General features: G+C 48.3%; 2 protein-coding genes across 7 annotated transcripts; one reads left to right on the plus strand and one right to left on the minus strand.

Moving 5' to 3' along the window:
* Window positions 1-4: 4 nt before the first annotated feature.
* On the plus strand, window positions 5-8860 carry PQBP1 (polyglutamine binding protein 1). Of its 4 annotated transcripts, none has more exons than XM_084836185.1 (7): window positions 5-485; window positions 2007-2133; window positions 2524-2635; window positions 4071-4180; window positions 6900-7010; window positions 7190-7250; window positions 8185-8860. In XM_084836185.1, exons 2-7 carry the CDS (start codon window positions 2067-2069, stop codon window positions 8339-8341), a joined length of 618 nt encoding a protein of 205 aa, XP_084692311.1. In that variant the 5' UTR covers window positions 5-485; window positions 2007-2066; the 3' UTR covers window positions 8342-8860. The 4 variants fall into 4 exon arrangements, with proteins under 4 accessions (XP_084692311.1, XP_084692310.1, XP_084692309.1 ...); XM_084836184.1 differs by lacking the exon at window positions 5-485 and adding an exon at window positions 611-740; XM_084836183.1 differs by lacking the exon at window positions 5-485 and adding an exon at window positions 611-641.
* On the minus strand, window positions 5201-24727 carry SLC35A2 (solute carrier family 35 member A2). Of its 3 annotated transcripts, none has more exons than XM_084836177.1 (5): window positions 24617-24727; window positions 22649-22831; window positions 21637-21788; window positions 19745-20466; window positions 5201-10982 (listed from the first exon to the last, which is right to left on the minus strand). In XM_084836177.1, the coding sequence occupies exons 1-5, from the start codon at window positions 24669-24671 to the stop codon at window positions 10955-10957; spliced, it is 1140 nt and encodes a 379-aa protein (XP_084692303.1). In that variant the 5' UTR covers window positions 24672-24727; the 3' UTR covers window positions 5201-10954. The 3 variants fall into 3 exon arrangements, 2 of the variants coding, with proteins under 2 accessions (XP_084692303.1, XP_084692304.1); XM_084836178.1 differs by having other exon boundaries at window positions 22649-23512; XR_014788032.1 differs by lacking the exon at window positions 5201-10982 and adding an exon at window positions 11001-18152 and having other exon boundaries at window positions 18353-20466.
* Between the last annotated feature and the right edge of the window lie 861 nt (window positions 24728-25588).

The following is a 25588-nucleotide window of genomic DNA, read 5'->3' on the forward strand; positions in this document are numbered from 1 at the left end:
GCTCAGCGAGCCCTTGTTTTAAACCCAAACGGAAGGGCCTTATGTGGTTTCTTCCCATCCTAGAGATAGTAAAGATGTAGAGCGGACACGCGTTCCGGCTAAAAGAAACAAAAGCAAGCAGTGATTAGGAGTAAAGTGCCCCTTGGCAACCCGTGGGGGAAACCTTTGATACTCTGCCTTAAGAGCTACGGGGAGGAAACCTGCTTCGTTCCAGGCCCGAAGTTCAAATAAGGACTTTGGCAGTCTCAAAATCTAAACCTTTCCTATCTCTATGGTTCTTCTAACGCTGCGGTTCCCCCCCCCCCCCGCCTTAGCCATAAATTGGCCAATCGAGACGCAAGGGGAGGCGCGAGTCTCCTCGATTTGTGTAATTCCTATCGGAAAAGCAAACTCGTCTCTGATTGGCTAAGAGTAGTTTAAGGGGTGGAGCCACTTGAGATACCTTGCTTGGGATTGGTGTCCCCCCCCCCCAACAATCGAATACGGTAAGGAGGGGGAGGGTGTGTGGAAAGTGTTCTGTTAGGCTATGATTGTGGATTGGTTGAAAGGTGTCACGTGCGAGTGTGATGGGGGCGCGGCTTGATAATTCTGCGGGGACGGTGGCTTCGAAGGATCAACCGGCCTGCGTTGAGTCGGGTAAGGTAAATGTTGGGTGGGGTGCTTGGTAGATAAGGTATTCCAAAGCGGGAGGGAAGGAAGGAAAGAAAGAGCGAGCCTTGGCAGAGAGAGGGAGAGTGTAGGTGTGGCCTCCTTCAAGCGATGAGAAGTTAAGGCTAGGGGATATCTTCGCAGCGGGGATATGGAGACGAGCCCTCAGTGCGTCGATAAATGTTTTGTAATCCCTGCGCATAGAAATCTAGCCTGTCAGGGAGGCTAGGCAGGAGCCCTTCTCCCTGATATGCTAGCTTTTTGTGTGCAAGGAGCTTTCCTGGGGTGTGGAGGACGAGCATTTGGCCCCCACGTCTAGCCCAGAGACAGGTTTACCAGCTTGGTGAGAATTAGACCTAGGAAATTACCAAGGTACAAGCTAGCTGAACCAATGAAATTATAATGGAGTTACGCACATGACCTCTAATGAACTACATCTAGCAGCGTTTAACCACGTGTGTATGTGTGTGCCCAGTTTATACCTGGCTTGTCTTTCTCAGCAGACACTCAATGGCAGGTAGCATCGAACAGCAAAAACACAATGAAAAAAAATTGAATGAAAAGTGTACTTTAGCAAATAATACTAAATCCAGCTCAAGCTAATTAAAATAAGATCAGAGCCCTTGTTAAACATGAATTGTAATATGCCTTCTGAAATAATATTTAGCATTACGGGGCTGCTAGGCAGTGCACAGGGCACAAAAGAAGATGAAGGCCTTGCTTGTTGGGCTTGTGATTGCATTTGATGGACAAGACAGGGAAGCGGTTGGAGCTAAGTACTAGTGATGTGAGAACAGGCTTAAGAGAACCGAGAGGCAATGGAGGTGGTTGTAGACCCAAGGGGCTGGAAGAAGGAGAAACCACTTAACAAAATTGGCAAAAGAAGGTTAAGAGGAATGGCAATGAGAAAGGAGAACAGGAGAAAGTACAGATCCTAACAGCAATGAGGGGAGACTAAGAAGATTGGCCTGTAGGCAAACGCATAGACAACCATCTTTGCAGACAATTTTCTTCTGCATGTCTTCCCCAAGACTCTTTCCTGTACTCATGCACACAAGCTCATATTAGTTGCTAAGTTCTCCAAGAAAGCATGTCAAGAAGCTGCAGCTGCCACCCAGCTCCAAGTGTGTTGGTGGATGGCACTGCAAGGTGGGAGTCAGAAATGCTGTTAAAGGCTTTGTGTGGAACTGTGGAGGGAGACTTATAGAGACATACCGTCAGGAAGAGAATGAATGAGGAAAGGCCATGGAAATGGTGGCAGGCTTACTTCTAGAAAGTAGGAAGGAGGTCCTACTCAATGCTCAGATCTAGTGACCAGAACAAAATGTAATGTGTGATGTTCTTCCCCCTCTGCTAAGGACCAGGGAAGTGGGTGTGGAGGAGAGCTTTGTCCATCTGCCCCAGGTTGAAGTGCCCTGATGCCACTGCCAGTGGCGCTTCAGTCCCGCCTGGCCAGGCGAGGCCTGCTGAAACATGTAGAGCCTGGTAAGTACAGAAATGTCCTTTGGTCGCAAGAAGGTGCTTGTAAAGGCAATGCTCTGTCTAGGCGTAACCCAAGGATGCCCAATCTACAGTCCAGACCATCCTCTCCCAGCCTGGCACCCTCCAGATGTGTTGGACTGCAATGCCCATTACTCCCCAGCCAGCATGGCCAATGTTGGTCCAGACAGTAATCTGGTTGTTAGAGGAAAAAAATCAGACAGTTTCAGCAAAGGAAGGGGGGCTCATTGCTACATATTTGCAGGAAGACAAAAACCCCTGAAGATGGAATTGTATTTCCAAAATACATTGGGTGGAATAAATGTTTCAGGCACTTTGGGAATTATTTCTTTATTGTCTTTTGGCCTATTTCTCACTGGTCATCTTTTCCATCAGAGCCAGAGGAGGAAATCATCGCAGAAGATTATGACGATGACCACATTGATTATGAAGCCACTAGGATGGAGAACCTGCCACCAAACTGGTACAAAGTCATCGACCCCGTCTGGTAAGTGCATAGAGGATGTCCGGAGCTCAGTGTCCCTGCCTCCCACAAAAGATTGTGCGGCTGATTGTGTTTCCATTGGGACCTTTCTAGTCTGGGCTTGCAGGGTGGGTGCTTGTCTTCAGTAATGTGGAAGCACCAAAGTTAGGAAAAGAAGCCAAGATGAAGCTGACTTTTGTTAGGCTACTGCTTCTGGCTCTAGCAACAGGCCTTTGCTGAGCCCAAAGGAGGAAAGGTTTTGGGCTGCTCAGAATCTCCCGCAGTGGCCGGAGGACAATGTGGGAACCACACTGCGAGGATGAGTAAGGGAACCACGGTGCTCTGTGTGGTTCCACGGTCGTGTATGTTGTGATTCACTTACTCCTCCTTGCAGTGTACTTCCCCTCCCCACCCTCGGTGATCATGTGAATGGGCTGTCTGTCTTTCAGCATGTTTCAAGGGAAGGAACAGGAAGCACGGAAAATCCAGGGAGCCCGTTTCTTTAACATTGTTGATGCTAAGTGGACTTACCAGTGCCTGGATGGGAGACCACTGAGAATCCATTTAAGGGCACAATCCTATGTGTGTTTAGACAGAATGCTGGGAGTTGTAGGACTTTTTTCCTGTCTCAGCACATACGATTGTACCCTAAGCCACTTAAAGCGTGCATGCGTATCTATGTAACAAGCCAAGGTAGAGGTCAACTAAATAATAACAAGCCAAGATGGAGGTCAACTAAATAATAAAGCAAGAACACTGACTTCCAGAAGGTACATTTGTCCAGGGACACAATTGGAGGTTGTGCGAGCATTCAACTCCCCATCTCACCCCCACTGGCTGCTCCCAATGGCCTGGGAAATCCTAGCTCAACAGCCATGACAGTCGCTGGGGACAACTAACAGTATGGCTGTGGCCCTTACGTGAGCACTGCAGAGGCGTATGGCTGCTGTTGGAGGCAGAATGCTGGATCTGATGGACTCTTCGCCTGATCACTAGTTGGCCATATTTAGTTTGGAGAAGAGACTGTTACAAGGCAATACAATAGCTATCTTTAAATATTTGAAGGGCGGTCATGTGGATGATGGAGCAATTTTTTTTCTTGCTCCAGAGGATACGACCTGAACCAATGGGTTTAAATTGCAAGGGAAAACATTTTGACTGAAAATGTTGTGACTAAACATTTTGGAAAGACTTCCTGATGGGACGAGCTGTTTGACTGGCTGCTTTGGGAGGGAGCGGCCTCCCTTTCGTTAGAGCAGAAGCTGGATGGTCACTTATCAGGGATGTCAATGCAGTGGATTTCCTTCATAGATTGACCTTTGAGATCTCTTTGGTTGATTCTGTGATCCAGCAAGATCACAGGCATGGATGGCTACACTGAGGATGAGGTAGCTCTTGGTCTGGAAATGCTGGCTTCGGCTATGGATGCAAATGAATGAAAATCCTCTTATCTTCATAGCGGCCTCCCTTACTACTGGAACATGGAGACTGATCTGGTTTCGTGGCTCTCGCCCAATGATCCCAGCTCTGTGGTGACTAAAGCAGCCAAGAAACTGAAGAACAATTTTGGTGAGGTTGTGTGCGTTTGCATTTGGGTGGCATGTGCCAGTTGGAGCGAGTTGTAGTCAGGGAGAAGGGAACCATTGCTGGGGCAGGGTTGGAAGTCTAGCTTTCTGGACAGGATAGAAGACTTGGTTCTAAGTGAGCTGGTCTTCGGTGGCTAGAGTTAATGCATGTCTGAGCCTATCAAGCATATTTTATATTTGTCTCCATTATCTGCATTGAGCCATACAAAGGGATAAGATGAGCTATACTTTTTGTTTGGAACAATAGTAGACTGGTGTGGGCAAATTGTGGCCCTCCGGATGTTTTGGCCTACAATTTCCATCAGCCCTAGCCAGCATAATGGTGAGGGATGGTGGGAGTTAATGGGTGAGTTCACACGTCACGCTAACCCATGGGGGTTGGCGAGCCACGCAGGGTGGGTTGTTTTACGCACAACCCACCGTGGGTGGCTAGCACACCCACCACACGATAGGTCGAAGAATCCACTGTGGGTGGGTTGTTTGCTGTTAGTTCCCCTCCCTCCCCCAGTCTGCATCCCAGGGAACTTGATTGCAGACAAGATGGGTCTGCCGCCAAGTCCCTCTTCCTGACTCCAATCGCTATTGGGGTTGGGTCCCTTTTTTATGTTCCCGGTCTTGTTTTTGCACAAAAATGGGACAGAAATATTTCCTGCACTCCCCCATAACTGGGGAATGCCCGCAAAGGGGGGCTCTTTTTTAAACGTGCCCTGTGCAGAAAATTGGGGGGGGGGAATCCAAGCCCCCCAAGGTCTGTGTTGCCCCAACATTCCAGGGAGGGGGCTTGGATTTGGCCCACCCACCCCTGATTTTTCTCACAGGGCACCTTTAAAAATCCATTGGAAGCCTATGGAGATCGTTGCCTGTAGGCTTCCATTGGATTTTCAAAGCGCCCCTCCCAAAAATTGGATGCGGGGGGATCCCCCAGCCATGGATACCCCCCATCCAATTTCCAGGAGGGACACTATTTATTTTATTTCCCCAGCCCCATTTTGCGCAAAACAAGGCTGCGGACATCTTTAAAAGCCAAAAATTGGCGTGGGGGGGAATCCAAGCCCCCCTGCAAGGACTGTGGGGGCAACACAGTCCTTGGATGGCTTGGATTTTGCCCCCGTGCCCCTGATTTTCTGCACAGGGCACCTTTAAAAAATAAAAAGAGCCCCCATTTGTGCACATTCCCCAGTTATGGGGAAATGCAGGAAATATTTCTCTGTCCCATTTTTGTGCAACATCCAGCAACATAAAATGGGACCAGAGGTTCACTGCCTCTGCTTTGCTGCTGTCAGCTGTCAAAATTGACAGCTGTCAAAACCAAGACAGAGACAGCCATCCCTATGGGGAGTGGATGCCCAAGGGGGGGGGGCACCTTGGGATGCCCCCCCACCCCAGCATGAAGGAGGATCCCTCTGGTAAGTTGGTGTTTAAGACTCATTCTCTGTTCCCCCAGCCTGCAGGGTAGGGGAATGGAGAACGGGTCTTAAACAGTGACTTACTGAAGGGCTCCCTGTTTGTGCCGGGGTGAGTCAGCACCCTAGGGGGCTCCCCCAACTGGGTATCCACTCCTCCCACACCTCCTTTCTCCAAAAAAGGCATTTCCCCCAGTGCGGGGGAAGGATCCTTCTCGCAGTTTGCCTTTTAAAAAGGATCCTTCCCCCACACTGGGGGTAAAGGCCATTTTCTCGGTGTGGGCAAATAGGGAGCCCCATTTGCGGACTTGGGAAAAATTACCATGGGAAGCGCAAGGAAGTTTCCTGGTCCTATTTTTACGCAAAAACAGGACTGGGAATATTTAAAGAAAACAAGGGACCCGACCCCAGTCACAATCGAAGCTGGGAAAGGGTGTATGGGCAGCGGCTTGGGAGTGATCACGGCCCCACTGGACAAGAGCATCCGGAGTTTGTGCTGCTCTTGCCAAGCGGCTCACTGCCCTTTACCCCCAGTGGGCTGGCAGACGTCATGCCAAGTCATCATGGGAAAAACAACACACTCTGCAGACCGTGGCTTCTCAGAATGGGTGGTTTGGGGGGGAAGCAAGCCGCTGTGGGTGGCAAAAACAGTTTACAGATGACGCGTTAACCCATCATGGGTTGCTGCAGAAAACAACCACTTGTGGGTTAGCATGTTGTTTGAACCCAGTCCAAGGGCCCCACAAGTTGCCCACCCCTCCAGTAGACCTTAAGACGGATTTGGGGTTGAGGATGGCTAGAAGGGTGGCTCCTGGGCATTCTGGTAGCTGCAAGGCATTGATCTGTGTGCTGTCTTTGCATTTAAAAACAAATGGTTGGCTGGTTCTCCTCTTCGTAAGACCTTGGGGGAAGAAATCAGACCGGGTCGTTGGCTGACAAAAGGTTCTTGATCTGAAGACTTTCAAGGTGTGCCGGGTACCAATCTGCCAGTGCCAGGGCAACTTGTAACCCTCCACTTGCTGGTGGACTGCAGCTCCCATCAGCCCTACCCAACAGAGCCAGTGGTGAGGGATGATGGGAGTTGCAGGCCATCAACATCCAGAAGGCTGCCCATGCCCTGTCCCTGGCCTGGGCTCTGGCAATTCTCAAGACCAGCGACAAATCTCAGTCTGTGCTTTCACCATGTTAACAAGAAGAAAAAAAAGCCCGTGTGAATCTGCTCCAAGTCAGTTGGGTTGAGGCGAAGCGGAAGGCCGGGATTTGAGCATTGTACTGCCAACTTGCACGTATCTCCTCCAGACGCTGAGGAAAAAAACGAGCGCCCACACGAGAAGGTGGAGCGTGATGAGGTGAAGGAACGTCGCTACCACCGACGGGAGGAGCTGGCCCCCTACCCCAAGAGCAAGAAATGTAAGTGCAGCTCCCTTTCCATGACGGGAGGATGCTCCCAGCCTGCTCAGAGCCCATCGGCTGCTCTTTGGGCATGCCCTGTCTTTGAGGTGGGGTTTCTGAGCCCCCGTTGTAGCGGGGAGGGGAAGTTTGAGTGATGGCAAAGAAGTCCTGCCAGTCGTCTCATCTGTCCCCCACAGCGAGCCGGAAGGATGAAGAACTTGATCCCATGGACCCCAGCGCTTACTCCGATGCTCCCCGGTGAGTCTCCTCTGAAGGGAAGGGTGGAAAGCTCAGCACTGCGGCTTCAGGCTACCTCCTCAAGCTGGGTGCCGCAGTGGGGAAAAGGACTAGAGGGTGGTCTGGAAGGTCACAGGCACAGGTAGGTGTCTCCAGTTCATCGATAAGAGCTTATGCTTTGAATGCGTATGGTCTCGGGTTCAACCCCTGACACCTCAAGGTAAAGAATCCCCACTAGCAGGAAAGGTCCTTCCCTGTGGTCAGGCCGTTCCCCGCCGCTCAGAGAAAACTACATTGGGCGAGATGGCTCAGTGGGCTGACTTCTTCCATGGCAGCTTCACATGTTCATATAGTCTAGGGGTGGGGGAACGTGTGGCCTTCTGGATGTTGTTGGACTGCAATTCCCATCAGCCCTAGCAAGCATAGCCTGTGGTGAAGGATGGTGGGTTGTAGTCCATCATCTGCCACATGTCCCCCATCCCCGATATTTGCAGTGTCTGCCAGACCTAACAGTGACATGTGTTCAGGGACCTCAGCCTATCTTGTCCTTCCTCGATTTTAGTGGGCCTTCTGAGATTTTAGCAAGCATGGGTGGTACACTTTCAAGCACACCTTTACAACCATCAGGGGCTAGAAACAGGTGTGTTCTTAAAACGACAGCTCAGGTTGTTTTGAAGTTGACCCTTGCCCCCCAGATCTCATTCTGTTCTGTAAAATTGTATCACACACGCAGGCCTGAGTGTTGCTCGTTGTTCGTAGAATTTGGGACATTTGGCGGCACCTCGAGGTGTCTTACAGTCCAGGAGCTGACAAGTAGAGGGATGGATGTCTTGCCATCCAGGCAGGGACGGCTAGGAGAAGCTCAAGCCAAATATGTATGAAGTTAGACTAAGGAAGAGGCAACAGGCAGGCGTGTTGGGGCCAATATTGTTTTTAACACCCTCTCTTACTCAAGGGGGACCTGGTCCACCGGGCTGCCCAAGCGCAATGAGGCCAAGACTGGTGCGGATACCACAGCAGCCGGCCCGCTATTCCAGCAGCGCCCTTACCCAAGCCCTGGTGCTGTTCTGCGGGCTAATGCTGAAGCTTCCCGGGCTAAGCAGCAGGACTGAGACCCCCATTCCTCCCTTCCCCTAATGTATTTGTTAATAAAGCTAGCAAAAACACGTTCGGAGTAGCTGTGCTTTGTGTTGTAATAATTGAATTCATCATGGACTGAAGAAGCTCTACAGCAGTACCTGTCTCTTGTGAGTGCGGCCTGCAGGAGGCACTGTGGCACTGCAAGAGAAGACAATGGAAAGGGTAGCAAGGGATACCATTGTGTTTTGTCCCCTGTGCTCTTTTGCTGACTTCCTACAGCTGCCTCCATTTCCTCCTGCAATTCTCCTCTTCCCCGTCACATTTCCAGCCCCCCCAAAGCTGCTGTGCTGGTGTCTTTCTAGAGCAGCCGCAAGGGCGTCTTTCCCTCAGCAATGGTGTCTTTCTAGAGCTATAAGTGATGAACTGAGCCCTGCTTTTCTCAGGTCCCTCTATCTGAGCATCATTGGGCCAACAGACCCACAAGGAAAAGAGCTTCTGCTGGCTCATACTTGTGCTGATCCCATCCTTGAATGTTTTTTGTTCTAGACAAGGCTGGGAGAAAAACCTCTGCCCCACGGTGTCCACGTCCGCACTCTGTCCACATCAAAAGGCTTAGGTAGCCTTGGAATAGCCATCCCCAAACTGGTGCCCTCCAGTTTCCGTCAGTCCTAGCCAGCATAGCCAAAGGTCTGGAATCTTGGGGGTTGTCATCCAAAGGAATCCTGGGCATTGTAGTGCAGAGCCCCAGGTTGGGGAAGGCTGCCTCAGCAAATGTACATCTCCGCTGCCAGATCCATTTGCCTGGCGCCAGGCATGGAATTGCAGCTACTTGGCCCCGAGTAAATGACCACTCTGGGCCCAGCCAGTTTGCTTACAAATCTGTATTAGTTTCTGCAGTAATAAATACGTGTGGGAAAAGCAGCACAGTGAGTCTTTATGATATAATACACTGGCTCCAAGCACAGAACTCTTTAAGCAATGTCCCTAGAATAAAATTAATACTGAGCGTGATGCTACAGCCCTGCATGGCAAAGGGGAAAAGCTAGGCCTGTAGGTCCTACATAAGGGATAACACAGGGCACCCTCCCTCCTCATAGAGTGTGAGGGGAGAACTAGGCAGAGATGGTGAGGGAGGAGAAGCAGGAACGTTAATACCCTAGGGTCACACGCCACACCTAGGGTCTTCTCACTGACACTGAAAGAGAGTCAAAGTCTGCCCCCTCCCATCTCCTACAAGGCCTGGATTTACTCAGGCCAAGCAATGCATGGGCCATGCTTTCAAATACTTAGCTGCAGACGGCAGTCCAAGCAGTAGAGCGAGGGCAGGGATGGGGAATGTGTGGTCCTACAGATGTTTTGGCCTACAACTCCCAGCATGCCTTACTGTTGGCTATGCTGACTAGGGCTGATGGGAGGTTGCAGTCCAACCCCATCTGGAAGTCCACATGTTCTCTGCCCTTCAGGAAGGGCTTAGTTTGATCATTTTGGCTTTGAGCTCAACATGGGAAGCAAAGTCTAAGTCAAGGTTTTGGCACAAAGTTAAATCTGGTGATGTTCTCTGTGCTTCAAAGGAAAATAAAGCCATTTGGCATGAGACCCCATGCACAAGAGCCAGGCGCAATCGTCCTATAGGCACACTGCATGGTTCCCAGCCCCGGGGCTGGTTCACACCTGGATATATTCTTCACATGATGAGTGCAACATCAAACATCAACTTGGATTCGTGAATGAGCCACCACAGATACCATTCATACCTTCTCTAAACACAATGCTGTTCAGTGTCACCCTTGCCTGTCACAAAGCATACGCCGTAATAAAGTGTAACAGATGTGTGTGTGAACCTGCCTTTGATGACTGGCATCTGCAGCTTTGATCGGAGAGCATTGTGTTTGAGATTATGTGAAGTCTTGTCCGTGGCATTACATCTGTGATGGCTACACCAATTGTAAATAGCCATGTTGGTCGGGGAGAGGGGGCGGGAATCCCCTTTATCAGGACCAACCAAAATGTTGAAAGTTGTGAGCAAGCTCCCCAGTTTACCAGAAGTCTTAGCCAGGTGGATATTAAACAAATGGAAGCAGGGGGAAATGGTCCTGGTGTTGCCACCAAATGCTGCTGCTTGTAACAATCTTAAGATGGAGTGCAGGAGGAGTTCTGCAGCTCTAATTGGAGCAGTCTCTTGCTAGGTCCATGTTAGAGTTCAGGATGTACCCAAGGCTACCGGGACAAAGAATCAATCATGGCCATTCCCCCATTTTTGAAGATGTAAAATCTAGAAGTAATTGGGGTCCTCTGTGATGGTCCAATCACATGTGGCAAGTCATTGCTTGATGTCATAACAACCATCACGGTTGAATTGTGCATATGTGAATGAGGCTTTAAAGAAAAGCCCATTTGAATGGAAAGGGCATGGCTTTACGAATCCATGCTGGTTTGTCACCTGGCATTGTCAAATACACCAGGCCACCAAAAAGTTGCCATCACAAGGCTGGTCCTGCTGTCCTTGTAAATACAACGAAGCCACGAATTCTTCAGCCACTTGGAAGCATAGAGGCAGAATCAGAACCAGGCTCTCTTCAGCCTGGGGTGGTGGTGCCAGAGCCAAAACACTACCCAAGGTCTTGCAGGTTGTTTCCTCGGATGCTTTAAGAGCCTTTTTCTTTCGCCGAGATCCTGGAAGAAAGTAGGAAAAAACAAAATGGTTGACTGTCGAGAGGAATGGGACTGGGGGATTGGTCACCTGCCAGGAAATGCCAACTGCCTCTAAGCTGATTGGTTATATATCAAGAGACTTTGTTTAGAATTAAAATGCAGCCTCCAGCCCGGGTTGAGCACACCTGCTGATAATACAGGTCTCTGGGCCTGAATGTGGGTGACAGACCACCACCCAGCCCTGAGAGCCAGGGTGGTGTAGGATTTAGTGACTTTGGACAGATACTATCTCTCAGCCTAACCTACCTCACAGGTTTGTTGTGAAGATAGGGGGAAGAACTATCTACCACAACCTTGAGCTCCTTGGAGGAAAGGTGGTTATAAATGTAAGAACTACTACTACCAAGAAGAAAGAAAGAAAGAAAGAAAGAAAGGAAGGAAGGAAGGAAGGAAGAAAAAGAGAGTGAGCTGTTGTTCTGAAACACAGAGCCAGTGAGAATTCTGCTTGGCATTTGCAGACCGCAATCCTTGCCAGAAATCAGGAATCAAGATAATAAAAGTACGTATTATTTCTCTGGATTAATGAATCCAGGCATCCCAACCTAACCCCAGTTTCATTAACCCCATGGATTAGAATCCCAATTAGATTAGATCTTCCACTATACCAATAAGCAAGCATGGATATACTGGAACAATCCCCTCTCCCATTTTGCCAGTCTTTAACCATGCTATAGGATGGTTAAAGTGGGTTAAGGGGTCCCTCATCTTTGTTATGTGATCATGGGTATGTGCCTAAACAAAAGCAGGGGTACATGTTGTTCTGTGATTGTGGAATTTGGTGTTGGGTGCAGAATCTAGCACTCTCAGAACTGCAGCTTTCATTAAGAAAAGAAAAGAAAAAAAAGAGAAGAGAAGAGAAGAGAAGAGAAGAGAAGAGAAGAGAAGAGAAGAGAAGAAGCAGAAAGTTCCTAGCCCTTATGGATGCAAGGATAGGCTTGACAATGGGTTGGATCCAGATTTAATCATAGAGTAGACCCACTGAAATCAATGGGACGTAGGTTAGCCATGACTCCCATTGATTTCAGTGGGTCTCCTCTAAGTATGATTCGTCTGGATCCAACCCAGTGTGTGGGCAATGCATTGCCTAGTAGTGAAGTTTCAAGCGCAACAACAGGCATTGAGCAAGACTTCCCGTAAGTAAGACTGGAGTTGCAGTGCCTGGGTAACTCTTTGTCCCTTTCCATGGCTACAACAAACAGAATGCATTATGCAACAAAGGCAAACTCATGCAACGTTTGTTTAATATGAATAAGGTTTGCGGGTAACAGATTTCAGCGGTGCTTAATGCAAACTATTAAAGCATGGAGCCCTGTGCAGAAACACATGGGTAGCTGTGTGGAAGGTACCTGTTTTCGCACAGAGGGCCACTGGAATGGCCTAATTTTTGAGCTTGCACCAGGCTTGGTCCACCGTACATAAACTTCTCTATAATCATGAGAGCTAGAAACACCCTTCATTCTCTGTTGAAATGGGAGATTCTGGTGGATAACAACAACAATAAAGGATAAGCGTGCCATTAGACTGATTTAGGGCAGTCCAACCCACCTGGAGGGCACCAGGTTCGGGAAGGCCGGACTATATCATAAACTTTGCACAAATGGTACAGTCCATGACGAGGAGTGTTTCACAATGCCCCACGCAATGCGGTATCACCCATTTCTACATATTGCTTCTTACCTCTCCAGGTTACTGGCATAAACACACCAAACTAGTAATAATGGCTTTTAAAAAGGAAGCCCAAGAACAAATGTTCGATTTGACCAGATGGTTACGATAAGGCAGCCAGTGTCTGGGGCACTGATCCTTGCAATGCTGCACCTACCCACTGCTCACCTCTTTTTCTCCCTGCTGCCAGTTCTATAAATGCAGCGGAATGAACAGTTACAGGTCTGTACTGCTTCAGACTGAGGGGGGGAATTATTTTTGAATAATTCATTATTCCATGTAATACGCCCCCTGCAAGTAGAAAACTAGCACATTGGGGAGAAAGATCTGGCTCAAGTGCTCTCCTTGCTGTGCTGGCTTTTTACTTTCAGGGAGTTTTCCCTTGTTGTAGTAGTTAATATAAGACAGTGTTAACAAAAATGTGCATCCCTCAATTGGGAGTCTGAACAGACTGTAATCGGTACAATCTGGAATTCTGCCACCTCATTCTACATAATATATGGAACAACTCTGTTATGAGCTCCTTCCCTTCTCCATCAAAAGAGGGGAGCAGCATCAGCTCTGCCTTCATTGGCACTAAATCCCAGCCTCTGGATCAGGATTTGCAAACAGGTGTGGTTCAGACTGAAACTATCCTCAGTGATCCTGGCCTTTTCCTGTCCCATCCACCTCTGGAAGAGGTGGGCAGCCATATCCCAAAGCCCTGGACAGGCCCCACCCACCCTTTTAAAAGAGCAGTAGTTTAATCCAAGCTGGTGCCCTCCAGATGTTTTGGCCCACAACTCCCATTCACCCCAGTCAGCAGGGCCAATGGTCAGGGATGATGCAAGTTGTAGACCAAAACATCTTGAGTATAGGAAAGGCTGGGTTAGTCCCATGTTAGATTTAGGCGATTAAGTACATCTGGATTGTTCAACACATACAACCCCTTCCCTTAGAACCGCCAAGATAGCAGCCATGCTGCATCCCTTTGCATTGAGTGTGTGAGTAAATATGGAGGAGACTGCCTTTGAAAAGAGCAACTTGTGGCCTTCCAGATGTTTTGGCCTCCAACTCCCATCAGCCCTACGCAGCATAGCCAATGGTGAGGGATGATGGGAGCTGAAGGCCAAAAACTCTGCAGGGTCACAAGTTGCCCACCCCTGCTCTATATCTGTCTATTTCTGCCCAGGAGGACTGAGGCAGCCACACCCTCCTTCTGAAGCATCCACACCGTCTCTTTCAAGCAACTTAGGGCAGAAATAACTGCAAACAACTGCTGGATCAGTCACAGCAGCAGTGCACGTGTTTTTAACCAAAACTACCAGTGCTCAAATGTGAAACCTCCTAAGGTAAGACAAACAGACAGTAAATTAGCAGTGTGATCTCAAGCACAAGGCAGCAGAAAGGTGAAATCCCTGCTGGGGGTGGGGAGGGGGGAGGAATCAGAACCTGAAAACAGGCTGCAGACTCAGCCCCATCTCTTCACATGCAGAAGGCCCTGCTAGCCCAGCAGGATCCTGCACAGCACCTGCCCTATTTAGGCAAATAAGAATCAACATAGGAGGGCATCCCTGCAACATTCAGCTCTAGCTTGGCAATGGAAGTTAGATTTGGCTCAGAGATCTCCAGCTGCTGATCCACGGCCTATACAGTCAAGCCAGAGTTAAACAGGGAAGGAGAAAGGGTTAATACCACCATCGGCAGTTCTGAATACTCTGGAGCCAAAAGAAATCTGCAGCCTCTCAATTATGAGCGAAAAGAAATCAATTCTGCAACAATGATCAACTATGCAATCCACGTTTAAATTAAATTAAAGCGCCTCAACTGTTTTTAAAGCAGAGAGAAGCAATTTATAAAGACTAGAATAAATACACCAATTAAGCAAATGTGCATAGTTTTGCTTATTTTCCACGATTTATTGACCTTCTGCTACTAGTCCTATGGAGGAGTAGAGTTATTAGAGGCCACAGACACTTGGCTCCGTGGATCTTTGAAAATTCTGGCCAGCTCGCTCTGTTTTTTAAAATTTCATGCACTGTTGCCCACACCTTTTAGAGCTTTAGCAATCATAAAGACTAAAACCTTACTTTAAAAAAAAAAGTTGGGGGGAGGCAGCTGTAATTCTTGGGATGGTGGATTCTGCAACCAACAACCTTTTTTGTATTTACACAGTGCTGTTGTATTTACATTGCCATGAGCACGGGAGGGAATTAGTAACTATTTTGTACCACAGCAAATTATTTCTGGGCCTTGGGACCAGACTGTGTGTATAATATTCACATTCCAAACCAGGAAAGCTCATATTCTGCACACAAGATATATCAGTATTCATCTCTCCTTTTGCAGAATTTATCCTGACTTTAAGGCTGAAGGTGTCAAAGAATCTGGCATTTAGGATGCAATCCTATCCCCACTTACCTGGGAGTAAGCTCCATTGAACTCAATGGGACTTACTTCTGAATAGACATGTATAGGATTACATTATTAGGTAAAGACTGCAACAGATATGACTAGGAATGAGACTGGAGATAGAGAAAAGCATCACGTCTGACAGCCTTCTCCAACCTAGCATCCTCCAAATGTTTCGGACTACAACTCCCATCAATTGGCCATGCTAACTGGTGCTGATGGGAGCTGTCATTCAAAACAACTGGACGGTGTCAGGTTGGGAAAGGATGAAATAAGAAGCTGTCTCAAGGAACTTATCACTAGAAGTCCCCTTTCATCTCTAGACACGGCCCATCATGCACTTCTAGACTTTTGCCTCCACCATGAGGGCTAGAAACTCATTTAAAAATAAAAAAAATAAAAAGCTGAGGTCATAATATCAAATACTACACAAGCAGCTACTGTGTATACGTGTGGCTAGTACACTTATTGTCAAAATGCACACATCCCCGATGCTTGAAAACCCAGAAATAATATGGCCAGAGTTTAAAATGCTTGAAGACTGGGCCAGGTAGGTGTGCATGCGCAGTGCAATCTGTTTTTGCTTTTCTGCCATGGTTGCTAGCAAAGCTCATACTGACAACAGCTGGAAAACAAGGCATGAGATGCTGATGCTTCTCTGCTAAGGAGATGTCTTCCCACAATTGGAAATAAGAGCAGCAATTTCAAACATCCATGCTTTGTGCATTATCTCCCCCCTCCCACTAAGGGGATTTGGCTCCAGCTCCCATTTTGCTCTTGGCCTTTCCCAACTGAAGCAGCCAGCCTGGACAGGCAGCTTCAAGTTAATCTATTCATTGCACGTAGGCTTAGACCACACAAAACAGCAAAGGAATTGGTAGTCTGCGCTTTTGCCTCTGTTTTGTAGATTGTTTTATTTGACTGATTAGGTGGCAGCTTGTTTTAATGTGTGATTGTGAATTGCCATGGGGGGTGGGGGGGGCATGAGGGTCTGAAAATATCTCAATAACCACTGTTACTGGACTTTTCGCCCTTAATTCCTATATATACAAAACTAGTCGGAGCTGCTTTATATCAAGTCAGACCAGCTCACTCCATATTGTCTATACTGGCAGTAGCTCTCCAAACTTTCAGACAGGGTCTTTCACAGCCCTACCTGGAGATCCCAGAGATTGAACCTGGGACCTCCGACATGCAAAACATATGCTCTGCCGCTGAGCTACAATCCTTCCCTGGCAGAAGGCTAGGCTACAACTCGTGACATCTCGTTTTCTATGAGCAGGGAGTCCCTGACATAAGAACACTCAACCACACAATTCTGCTGTCTGCAGCCTGAAGTGGTAGAGCCTGGGCTGCAGACAGAATTCGACATTGGGCCCGGCAAAGTATGCAATTTGCATTCAGCCCCGAGGACTGTGCATCCTGAGGATCTAACAGAGCTCTAGATTGCGCTCTCTGCAATAACATCCCCTTCAGTATTTCACAGGTCGTAACAGAGGCACGCTTGGTAACTCACCTGTTTGTTTTTTCGCAAGGACCTGTCAGTTCTCCCTTCTCCTCCCCTATTAAACGTTGCTTCAGGTTCTCTCCTCCCTACAGCACCTTCTTAAGAATGACTAACGGTGCAATCCTATGCATGTTTAGACCAAAAAACCATCCTACAACTCCTGCCATTCCCCAGTCATTATTCCCCAGCATGGCTGGCTGGGGAACGCCGAGTCTCATAGGATTTTTTTCCTGTCTAAACATGCATAGGATTGCATTCTTAGTAAACTGACCAGAGCAGTTTCCTTTGCTGAGAATCTGGCCGTACTTGTCAAATAGCTGCAGCTCAAACATCCAGCAACGCTGTAGGAATAGGCAGCTGTGGATGGGGAGGGGGCAGGGGAGGGATTTTGTGCTTGTAGGTGTGCGTTTAGATGTATGAGCTCTCAGGACAAGACGTGCCATCTGCCATCATGTCGTACTCCCAGGTTTCTTTTTAAATAAAATGTTGCTAACATCAAAACCTCTGCTCTAGGGCTACAATTTGTGTTCGATTAAATACACCTCGATTAAAAGGGTAGCCTCAATTAATGTGGCAGATTAAAAAATACACACACAATCCAATGCCTTTTAATTGAAGTATGCGCAAAAACCTAAGATGGTAGGCCCCATCTTAGAAAAGGCATTCCTTCTTTTCTCACAGACACGAAGCAAGGGATGTCTCTACTAAGATGGGGCCTGCTGCACTATGCACCATCCTAAAAACAAATGGTGCCTTCCCCCCCTTCAGAACAATTCTTTTAATATGCAAATGCATTTACATTTACTTGAGCAACCAATGAATCTGCATTTATTTAATCAGTGGACAGTCCAATGTATTCTGAGTACTCCATGTGATGGAGGAAAAGCAGTTTGAACCCAGCCCGCAGCAACTCCCTTTATTATTCCTTTTTGTGTTGCAAAGATAGAATCCCCCTCTGAATGCAGGGGTTTAATTTAGGGTCTTGGCTCAACATACAGTCTGCCTGCCTGGCTGCCTTGAACCCAAACTTGCAAGCAGGGAAAATCCCCCTCTCCTGCCGCAACCCAGCCACCTCCCAGTGTTAATATGGGTTAGCATGCAGTGAGTGAGACAAAGACCTGTCCTTCCCGAGGCTTCCTCAATCATTAAGCAATAAGGCTAAATAAATACACTCTCTTTATTAATCTGTGGTTTATGTACATTGGCAAACAGTACAGGCTTTCTTTTCTTTTTTTCCTTAAAAAAGCAGGATTCATAGAAAATGATCAGCAATCTAAAAACCGTATATACATATACACATACACACCCCGTGTTACTTTTGATTATCTTCCCACCCCATCCCAACACAAAACCCAACCCGCGCTCCTAACACCCAAAGCCCCTCTTTAGAGTTAGTGCCCCTCCCCTCCGCACAACACACAGCCCCAGTCAGCACAGAATCCACCATGGTTTTGAAAAAGGCAGGCCAAATCCCACCGACCCTCACCCTGCCATTAATAGGCAAACTGAGGCCCTAACTTGCCTGCCCACCTTTAGGCTCAAGCCTGCACAAGGTGTGACCCACCAAGCTGAATACAGCGCAGCAGCCATGCATGGCAGCTCACAAGGGGGTTTCTACATTGGCCACCTATTTAGAGCTGCAGTGTCAGGGAGATTTACAAGGACCTGGCAGGCCACAAATACATGGCTGCATTCAGCTTGGTGGGTCATCATGCATGGTGCGTGCATGCAAGGTGGACAGGAATCCTGGCTGCAATTTAGACCCCACCACCACCCGTTTCCACCCTGCAGCATATTTGAAAGAAATGGAATGGTGCTGGTTCTCAGCTTCTTGACACCCCAGGAGATGCCATTTGGTTCCAGAGGGGGAGGCCTCAAGTCTTGGTTTCCTAGTACCTCCACTCAGCAGCAGCATTAAGATGGTTGTTTAAAGATTTCCTGCCTCATTTAGATCTCCAGTTGATGCAAGCCTATTTGCTTATACACCGACCGTACCTGGTGGCCCTACCTGAACATCCTGTTTCTTCACGATTGTTGCTATTTCAAGCTAAGTGTGTCCCTTATGTTAAGTGAGACAATCAGCTTGCAATTCAATTCTGCGACGTCCTCCTCAACCCCACAGTGAAATCTTAATTAGTAACGAGTCATTCCTGTTCCCCCTCTGTTTGTCCAGGAATCCTCAAAACACTATAGACACCACGTATGCCTAGAAACCAGCTCCCATCCCAGTATGACTCAATAGTTCCTGCAACCTACCCAGAACTGAACCAGGACTCCCAGCAGTCTGCATTCTCATGACCAGCTTCTCTACCCAGCAGTCCCATTATCCCCACCCCAGGGCTGGTTCTGCCACACAGTCCTACCTAACACTCAAACCCCTTCTCATATAATTCTCATCTGCCACAGTAGATAAATTGGAGAAATCCCCGATGACCAGCTGAAAACAAGCAAATTCCTACCACTTCCAGAAGGATGGTATTTAAAAAAAAACGCACTCCAAACCCAGAACATTTGTATGTTCCAAAATGGCAGATGAGGTCTCCTTCCACCTTTCTCTGCTTATGTACAGCTGAGAACTTGGCAACAAGTACGCCCCTTTCTGCGGCCATATTTGATCCATCATTAAAAGTGTTCATATAAAAATACACTTCGTTGTAAATTTTCTCCCTGCTGGCCAAAGAGGAGGGAGCTTTATGGGTCTCAGGGTAAAGGACACAGGTGACAGGTTGCCCCTTAGCTGCTTCTGCTGGGGAAGGAACTGTCCTCAAACAGGAACAGTGGAGAAATAGACATAAAATTTAAGAGTCAGAGAGAATATGGGCCACTTGAGTTGGCAATGACAGAAGCAGGTTTGGGGGTGGGGGGCAGTAAATGAGTTATACACTGCAGGGCCAGTCAACAAGAGGAGACCAATTAATTAGGTTACCAAAAGGGTATTGAATGGGCAGGGGGCGGGTGGAAGGAAGGAAAGAGAATATGCCCGGGCCAGCATGAGGTCAAGAAAAAAGGGACAAGAAGGTGACAGGAAGGATCAGAGAAAACATGGGGCGGGAGAGAATCAGAGGTGGAAAAAGTAGAAATTGTAGTGTTGTGGAGACTTCACAAGAAACAGCTGACAGGTATGAAGGATGTGGTCTGTTCTCAATTGACCAGCACTGACTTGGACAGGAAGCCATCTGTAGTCACGGAAGGAAGTTCCTTGCTCTGTGCAGCATGGCCCTGCTGCTGTGTAACCGTCCCCACTAGGGACCGGCTGGCCAAAGATCCCTTGGGCAAGCTGTATAGATAGACCGCCCCTATGACCAGCCCTGCTCCTAGCGCAAAGAGCAGGTTGAGGTGGAAGTCAAAGAGGTAGATGGACGCCACGGTGGACACCACGATGGAGAAGGATGTGGCAAAGCCCTTGAGGATGTTGTCGGCATATTTCACAACTACAGCCACCAGGAGGCCGCCAAAGGCCTGGTTCAGGATCACTGCCCACACCAGCGGGGTGTAGCCAAAGAAGAATCCATGCTGAGACACGGCTGCCCCCTCTGCAGACCACATGCCCAGCAGCCCCAGCAAGGTCCCGAAGATGCCCAGCTGGACGTTACGGAGCCAGACCGAGGCCGCACTTCCCTTGAGGATCTTTTCAAAATAGACCCCAGCAAAGCCAGACGAAAGGCATGACACCACCACAGCCACAAGCCCCACGATGTAGCTTTGTTGCATGCCCTCGCCCCCGGGGATGGGTCTGCCCCCCGCCTGCTGCTGCTCCACCTGGACAATGGCTACACCGGCAAAAAGGAGCAGGAGGGACAGCCACTGGAGACGGGAGAGGCTCTTGCGGAGCATCAGCACAGAGAAGACAGCAGTAGTGAGGATCTTCAGTTGGTAGGTGACCTGAGAAAGGCAGCGCAGTTTAGTAAGCACCCCAGCAGGCTATGTGATGGGAGATGGCCAGCCAGGGCGGGGCCCACAGCTTTGGCCCTACCCCCATCCTCCGGTTAGCTACACAGGTTCACATCCTTGCCACTGAAAACAGGTTACTGCATCAGAAGCAGGAGTGCGGTCTAGCACCGCAATCCCATTTCAGAGCACATCTTGTTCTTGGTGTGCCAAATTAGGATAAGCTCTCAAATGGTGTGGCATTGACTTAAAGAATCCATAACAAACCCACTTTAACCCCTTAACCTCGCCCAGAGGAGAAAAAAAGACAACTGAAGTGGTCAAGGATCAGAAGCACGCAGCCAAGACTGTGTGCACCCCATGATTCCAACAGAAGTGGGGGAAAGTCCAGAAGGTGGTATCGAATGGACAATTTAGCTTTCTGATCATCTCAACTTTCATTTTAATAAAGGGAGCAGATTTCTAACCCTTATGATAGAGAATGTGGACAATTCCTGCTAAGATCTTAGAACCCAAAAGGGCAGCTTGCTCTTCCCCCCGACTAACAGAACCAGAATAAATTATGAAGAATTTAAACATTGCAGAACTATGCACAGCAAGCAAAAAATGGTTGATTTGCTTGATTTGCATAATTTATAGATGACATACTTTCTGTGCACAGAACACACATCACCCCTGTATGCATCCCTCTTAAAAGACAACATATTCCTGCCCCTTAACTGATTTTGTCAAGTTAGCTGCATAAGTCCTTCCCAGGGTTCCTCTGTCTGCCAGAGAAAAGGGTGACTACTTCCTCTCCAATGAACAACTCTCTACTGAAAACACTTCCAACATAGGGATAGGGGTGTGTTGTCAATGAAAGCTTGTGAAATAAATCAGTACGTATGGAAAACACGGCAGAAGACATTTCAGAACACCTTCATGTGACTTCACCAACAGCGGCTGTAGGAGTTTTAGGGAATTATTGGAGCCCAACTCAGGATACCCCATCATTTGACATGTGAAGGGGGTGGGGGGAAAGTATGGGACGTGTGCACCTTTCAGTATTAAAGGAATGAAAAAACTGAAAGGGGACACTCTCTCATGAATAATGTGCATGGGCATGTCTAAGACTGCCTGGGTAAACACCACCTTAGAAGCACAGACCCAGAGCTGGTGTCTCACCTGGAAGGTGGCTGCAGGCAGGTTGGAGATGGCCACATACTGGAGGTTGTTTTGGAGGGTGTAAATGAGAGAAGGCACTGCTAGTTTGAGCGTGTCCAGGTACTGCACCACAATGGAGTCATACAGGGAAGCAGCAAACTGTTTCAAATTACCTGGAAAAGGAGAGACAGACAGACAACCAGGTTACCGACTACGATGGCAACTAGTTTTTAGCAAGGGCCTTATTTTTAACTGAGGAGGCGTTGGAAGGGCCAGCAGAGCACACACAGAATCTCTCTCAAACGGTTCTTTAACCCTTTCCTCTCTAGCGCGAACAGCAATGGCAGCATGGCCAGATCCCTCTCATTGTTACACACTCAGCCACTTACTCCTATCTGCCTGTGCCTTGGTGAACACACAGGAGCAAAGGTCCAGATAGACAGAGCTGCTGCTACTGTTCATACTGAAAGGGTGTGAAAGAGTCATTTTGCCAGTGTCTTGGGCTCAGGAAAAAGCAGCTGAGGTTCATAACGGGAAAGGGAAACCTCTTGAGAGTTACCTTCCAATCAATCCCTTTATAAAGGAATTTATGTTAGCAGACAGCACACATCTTAAAGCAATCAGTTCTGTAAGTACATTGTATGTTGTGTGACCAAAGATTTCCTTTTGTTTTAAATCTGCGGCCTGTTTGTTTCAGTGCATGACTCAGTTTTTATGTCTTGATAGAGAGGGAATATTGTTCTTATTTGTTCTCACCATTGTAATATATATTTATTTAACAAACATATTGCGTGTTCATGTTTATGGCAATAGCATTCAAATCATAGTAAGCCACATCCCGATATAAAGGGCAATAAGTTAAAGAAATGGCTAAACGTAAGAGAAATTCAAGATTTTCAAGCTAGCCACTAGACCTCATAAAGGCAAACACTCAAAGATCAATCCTGCAAGCCTTCTGGTGAACATAGAACAATGCACTCAGAACAGAGTGTTTCTGGCAGGGTCTTCATTCCCAGAGGCACAGCATCCCCACCTTTCTTCTGAATGAAGATGAGCAGCAGGCAGGTGACCCCCTTAAGGATTTCAGCCATGACCACAGCTGAAGTGGCAAAGAATCGGTCCCCAGGCAGTGTACGCACATAGCGGATGCTGAGGATAAGAGAAGCATTCTGCACCACCAAGACGGCTAAGCTGATGTACTTCAACTGTCGGTTACCTGGGAAAGGAAGAATTTGGAATCAGCTAAATATCTCAGCCTTCAGAAGCAAGCTGCAACCCAGCCTTGAATGAACTAGACATGAGACCAGGGAAACATCACCTCTTCCAGCAACAGAGCAGAGGATGTCTGAGGAACAACATGACAATTCCCACACAATGGATTCAGCAGGGTTCCATGGATCAGAAACCACTAAGATAGACATCAGTAACTGAATTCAATTCAACCCCAATGCCAAGCACAACAACAGGTAGTGAGTTTTAGGATGGACACAAGGCCAACATTTATGAGAGCTTATATTTTCCTGGACCACCTGTTACTGGAGGCACACCCAGTAGCCTTGTTGCTTGATGCCAAGTGGGAATAATAAAGCTTCTTCCCAATCTAATTGGCAAATAGAATTACTACAAGAGATTGAAATAAACACCCAGGCTGACCCATCATGTGCATAGAACCTTCTTAGCTACTGATCCAGTTTTCAGAACTCCAGTGATATGGAAAACAACACTGTCCAGGATTTCTATCTCACCGTCCTGACGTTTGAACAGGATCCTAGCATCCTGCTCTGTTTGGCTCTGCAAACTTGCACTTACCATTGCAGGCACTCACCAAACAGGAAGTGGGGACAGCCACATCTTTTTGAACTACATTCTATTCCTAGGAATAGTAGCCACCTGTTACCTAGAACAGAAAGCCAGGCTACAAGATGCTGAATGCAAACAAAACAGAGAAAATGCTTACAGTAAATAGCTGTGCAGGCATTCTCCAACTCAGAGCCAGGATTCAGCTTCTATCTCTGAGATTCTAACAGGGGCCTTTCTCCACACTAGTTTCGAAATTTACCTACCTTTGGATTGTAGAAGCAGATATTAAGAACAGCAGCCTGACTCTACCATATCAAAGACTGATTTAGATTTAATGACAGCAACCAGCCTCTCACACTGGCTAGCCAAGTGCTCTGGGAAGCTTACATGGCTGGCACGGCAATGACTGTGATCTCCTAAAGTCTATCCCCAACATCTGGTAATTAAAGATATACTGCCTCTGAAAACAGAGGCACCTCTTTTACCATGTAACAAATAACAGTTGGTAGACCTATCCCTCAACTTTGGGTTGTTGTTTTTTTTAAAAAACAACAACAACACTAAGCTAGTGGCTATCACTGCATGCTCTGCTTTGTATCTGATGGGTTTGTGAGTGTACAATAAACTTCGATTTGAGAAGGCCATCAACACTTTTAATAGCAATAAGTTCTGTTATCATGAATTACACTGGAGATTACCACCAACATGGGGATGTAACGCCAATCTCTGGCTCGCCAAAGCTACCTAGGATTTCCTCCCAAAGTTTTGTTGCTCTCGTTTGCAAAAATCAAGGAGGCACATAATGTAGGGGGCCCGGAGCGAGGAGGCAGGCTTTCCTGCAGGCGTCCACAGCCGTGTCACCACGGCGTCAGTGAACCCGACTGAAGCAGCTAGGGCTCCGTCTCCACCCGCGACGCGCACGCAGCACGATTCCCGTGTGGCTCGCCTGACACCCGCGCTAAAAAAACAGGCTCCGCTATGGGGCTGGTTGTCACGGGCACGGGGCCCCAAGAAACCCCCTGCGCAGGAGGCGGCCACGCGGTGCGTGGACGTGCAGCGGGGAGGGGGGCGCTGAAGCGCGCCCGCCTGAAAGTACGCGGGAGTTGGCGCCTGCACGAGCAGAGCGCCCCCGAGCAGGGGAACTTTCTCCTGACCCAGCCCCACCGCAGGCTGCGGTGCCCCCGCTCCCTTCAGCGCTCACCTCCTGCAGCCACCGGGCTCCCGCCGTCGCTCCCCGGGCCCCCAGCTGCTGCCATGGTGGCAACCGCCGGGCAACGGAGCTTCCCCGCCGCAGCCGACACTTCCGCATCCCGGTTGCCAACTCGCTTCCGCTTCCGAGGGAAGCGCTGGGAGCCATAGAGACGGAGCGGAACGCACGGCGGCGCACGTCAGAGCGGGCAAAGCGCCTCTGTCCCATAGAGACTTCGCTCCCTAGATCGTCAGAGGCTTAGCGGAGGAGGGTGGGACCATAGGGAAGCGCGGGAACCGCGATAGACTAAAACGAGGGTAGACTGGCACCCGCGGCCCCACCTCCGGGTGGATACAGACTCTTCACTTCGACGCTTTTGCTAAAAGGAGCGGCAGTGCATCTTCGTGCAAGTCAACGGAAGCCAATATTCCAGTAAAGATAAGGCTGAACTTTAAGACAATTGCAAAATAAATTACTTTCTGATAGAACAGTCAGACTTATTTATTTATTTATTATTTAATTTATTACTCGCCCATCTGGCTGGTCACCCAGCAACTCTGAGCGATGTACAACATACAATAAAAAAATAAAATTCTACAATAAAAACATTTTTTAAAATACCCTAACCCACCCCAAATGCCTGCCTGAACAGCCACGTTTTTAATGCACGACGGAAGCTCGTTAAAGAGGGGGCATGACGGAGTTCCCTGGGGAGGGAGTTCCACAGAGTGGGGGCCACCACAGAAAAGGCCCTCTCCCTCGTCCCCACCAGTCTAGCTGTCCTGGCTGATGGGACAGAGAGAAGGCCATCCGAGGCTGATCTTGTTAAGCGGCCTGTCTGGTGCTGCTGGAGGCGCTCCTTAAGATAGGCTGGGCCGGAACCATATCGGGTTTTAAAGGTCAAAACCAACACCTTGAATTTGGCCCGGAAAACAACTGGTAACCAGTGCAACTCCTTCAGCACTGGAATGGTGTGATCTCACC

The sequence above is a fragment of the Heloderma suspectum genome, chromosome 2, assembly GCF_057233095.1.
Source record: "Heloderma suspectum isolate Gila_16-S chromosome 2, 16-S_ref, whole genome shotgun sequence".
Taxonomy (NCBI): domain Eukaryota; kingdom Metazoa; phylum Chordata; class Lepidosauria; order Squamata; family Helodermatidae; genus Heloderma; species Heloderma suspectum.

Excerpts from the sequence above, each read along its gene's own strand:
- PQBP1 (XM_084836185.1), top strand. The coding sequence starts at position 2,067 with ATGCCACTGCCAGTGGCGCTTCAGTCCCGCCTGGCCAGGCGAGGCCTG. Across the intron at positions 2,636-4,070 it reads AAAGTCATCGACCCCGTCTG|CGGCCTCCCTTACTACTGGA; the intron begins GTAAGTGCATAG and ends TTATCTTCATAG. Across the intron at positions 7,251-8,184 it reads GCTTACTCCGATGCTCCCCG|GGGGACCTGGTCCACCGGGC; the intron begins GTGAGTCTCCTC and ends CTCTTACTCAAG.
- SLC35A2 (XM_084836177.1), bottom strand. The coding sequence starts at position 24,671 with ATGGCAGCAGCTGGGGGCCCGGGGAGCGACGGCGGGAGCCCGGTGGCT. Across the intron at positions 22,832-24,616 it reads GAGCCCGGTGGCTGCAGGAG|GTAACCGACAGTTGAAGTAC; the intron begins GTGAGCGCTGAA and ends TTCCTTTCCCAG. Across the intron at positions 20,467-21,636 it reads TGCCTGCAGCCACCTTCCAG|GTCACCTACCAACTGAAGAT; the intron begins GTGAGACACCAG and ends TGCCTTTCTCAG.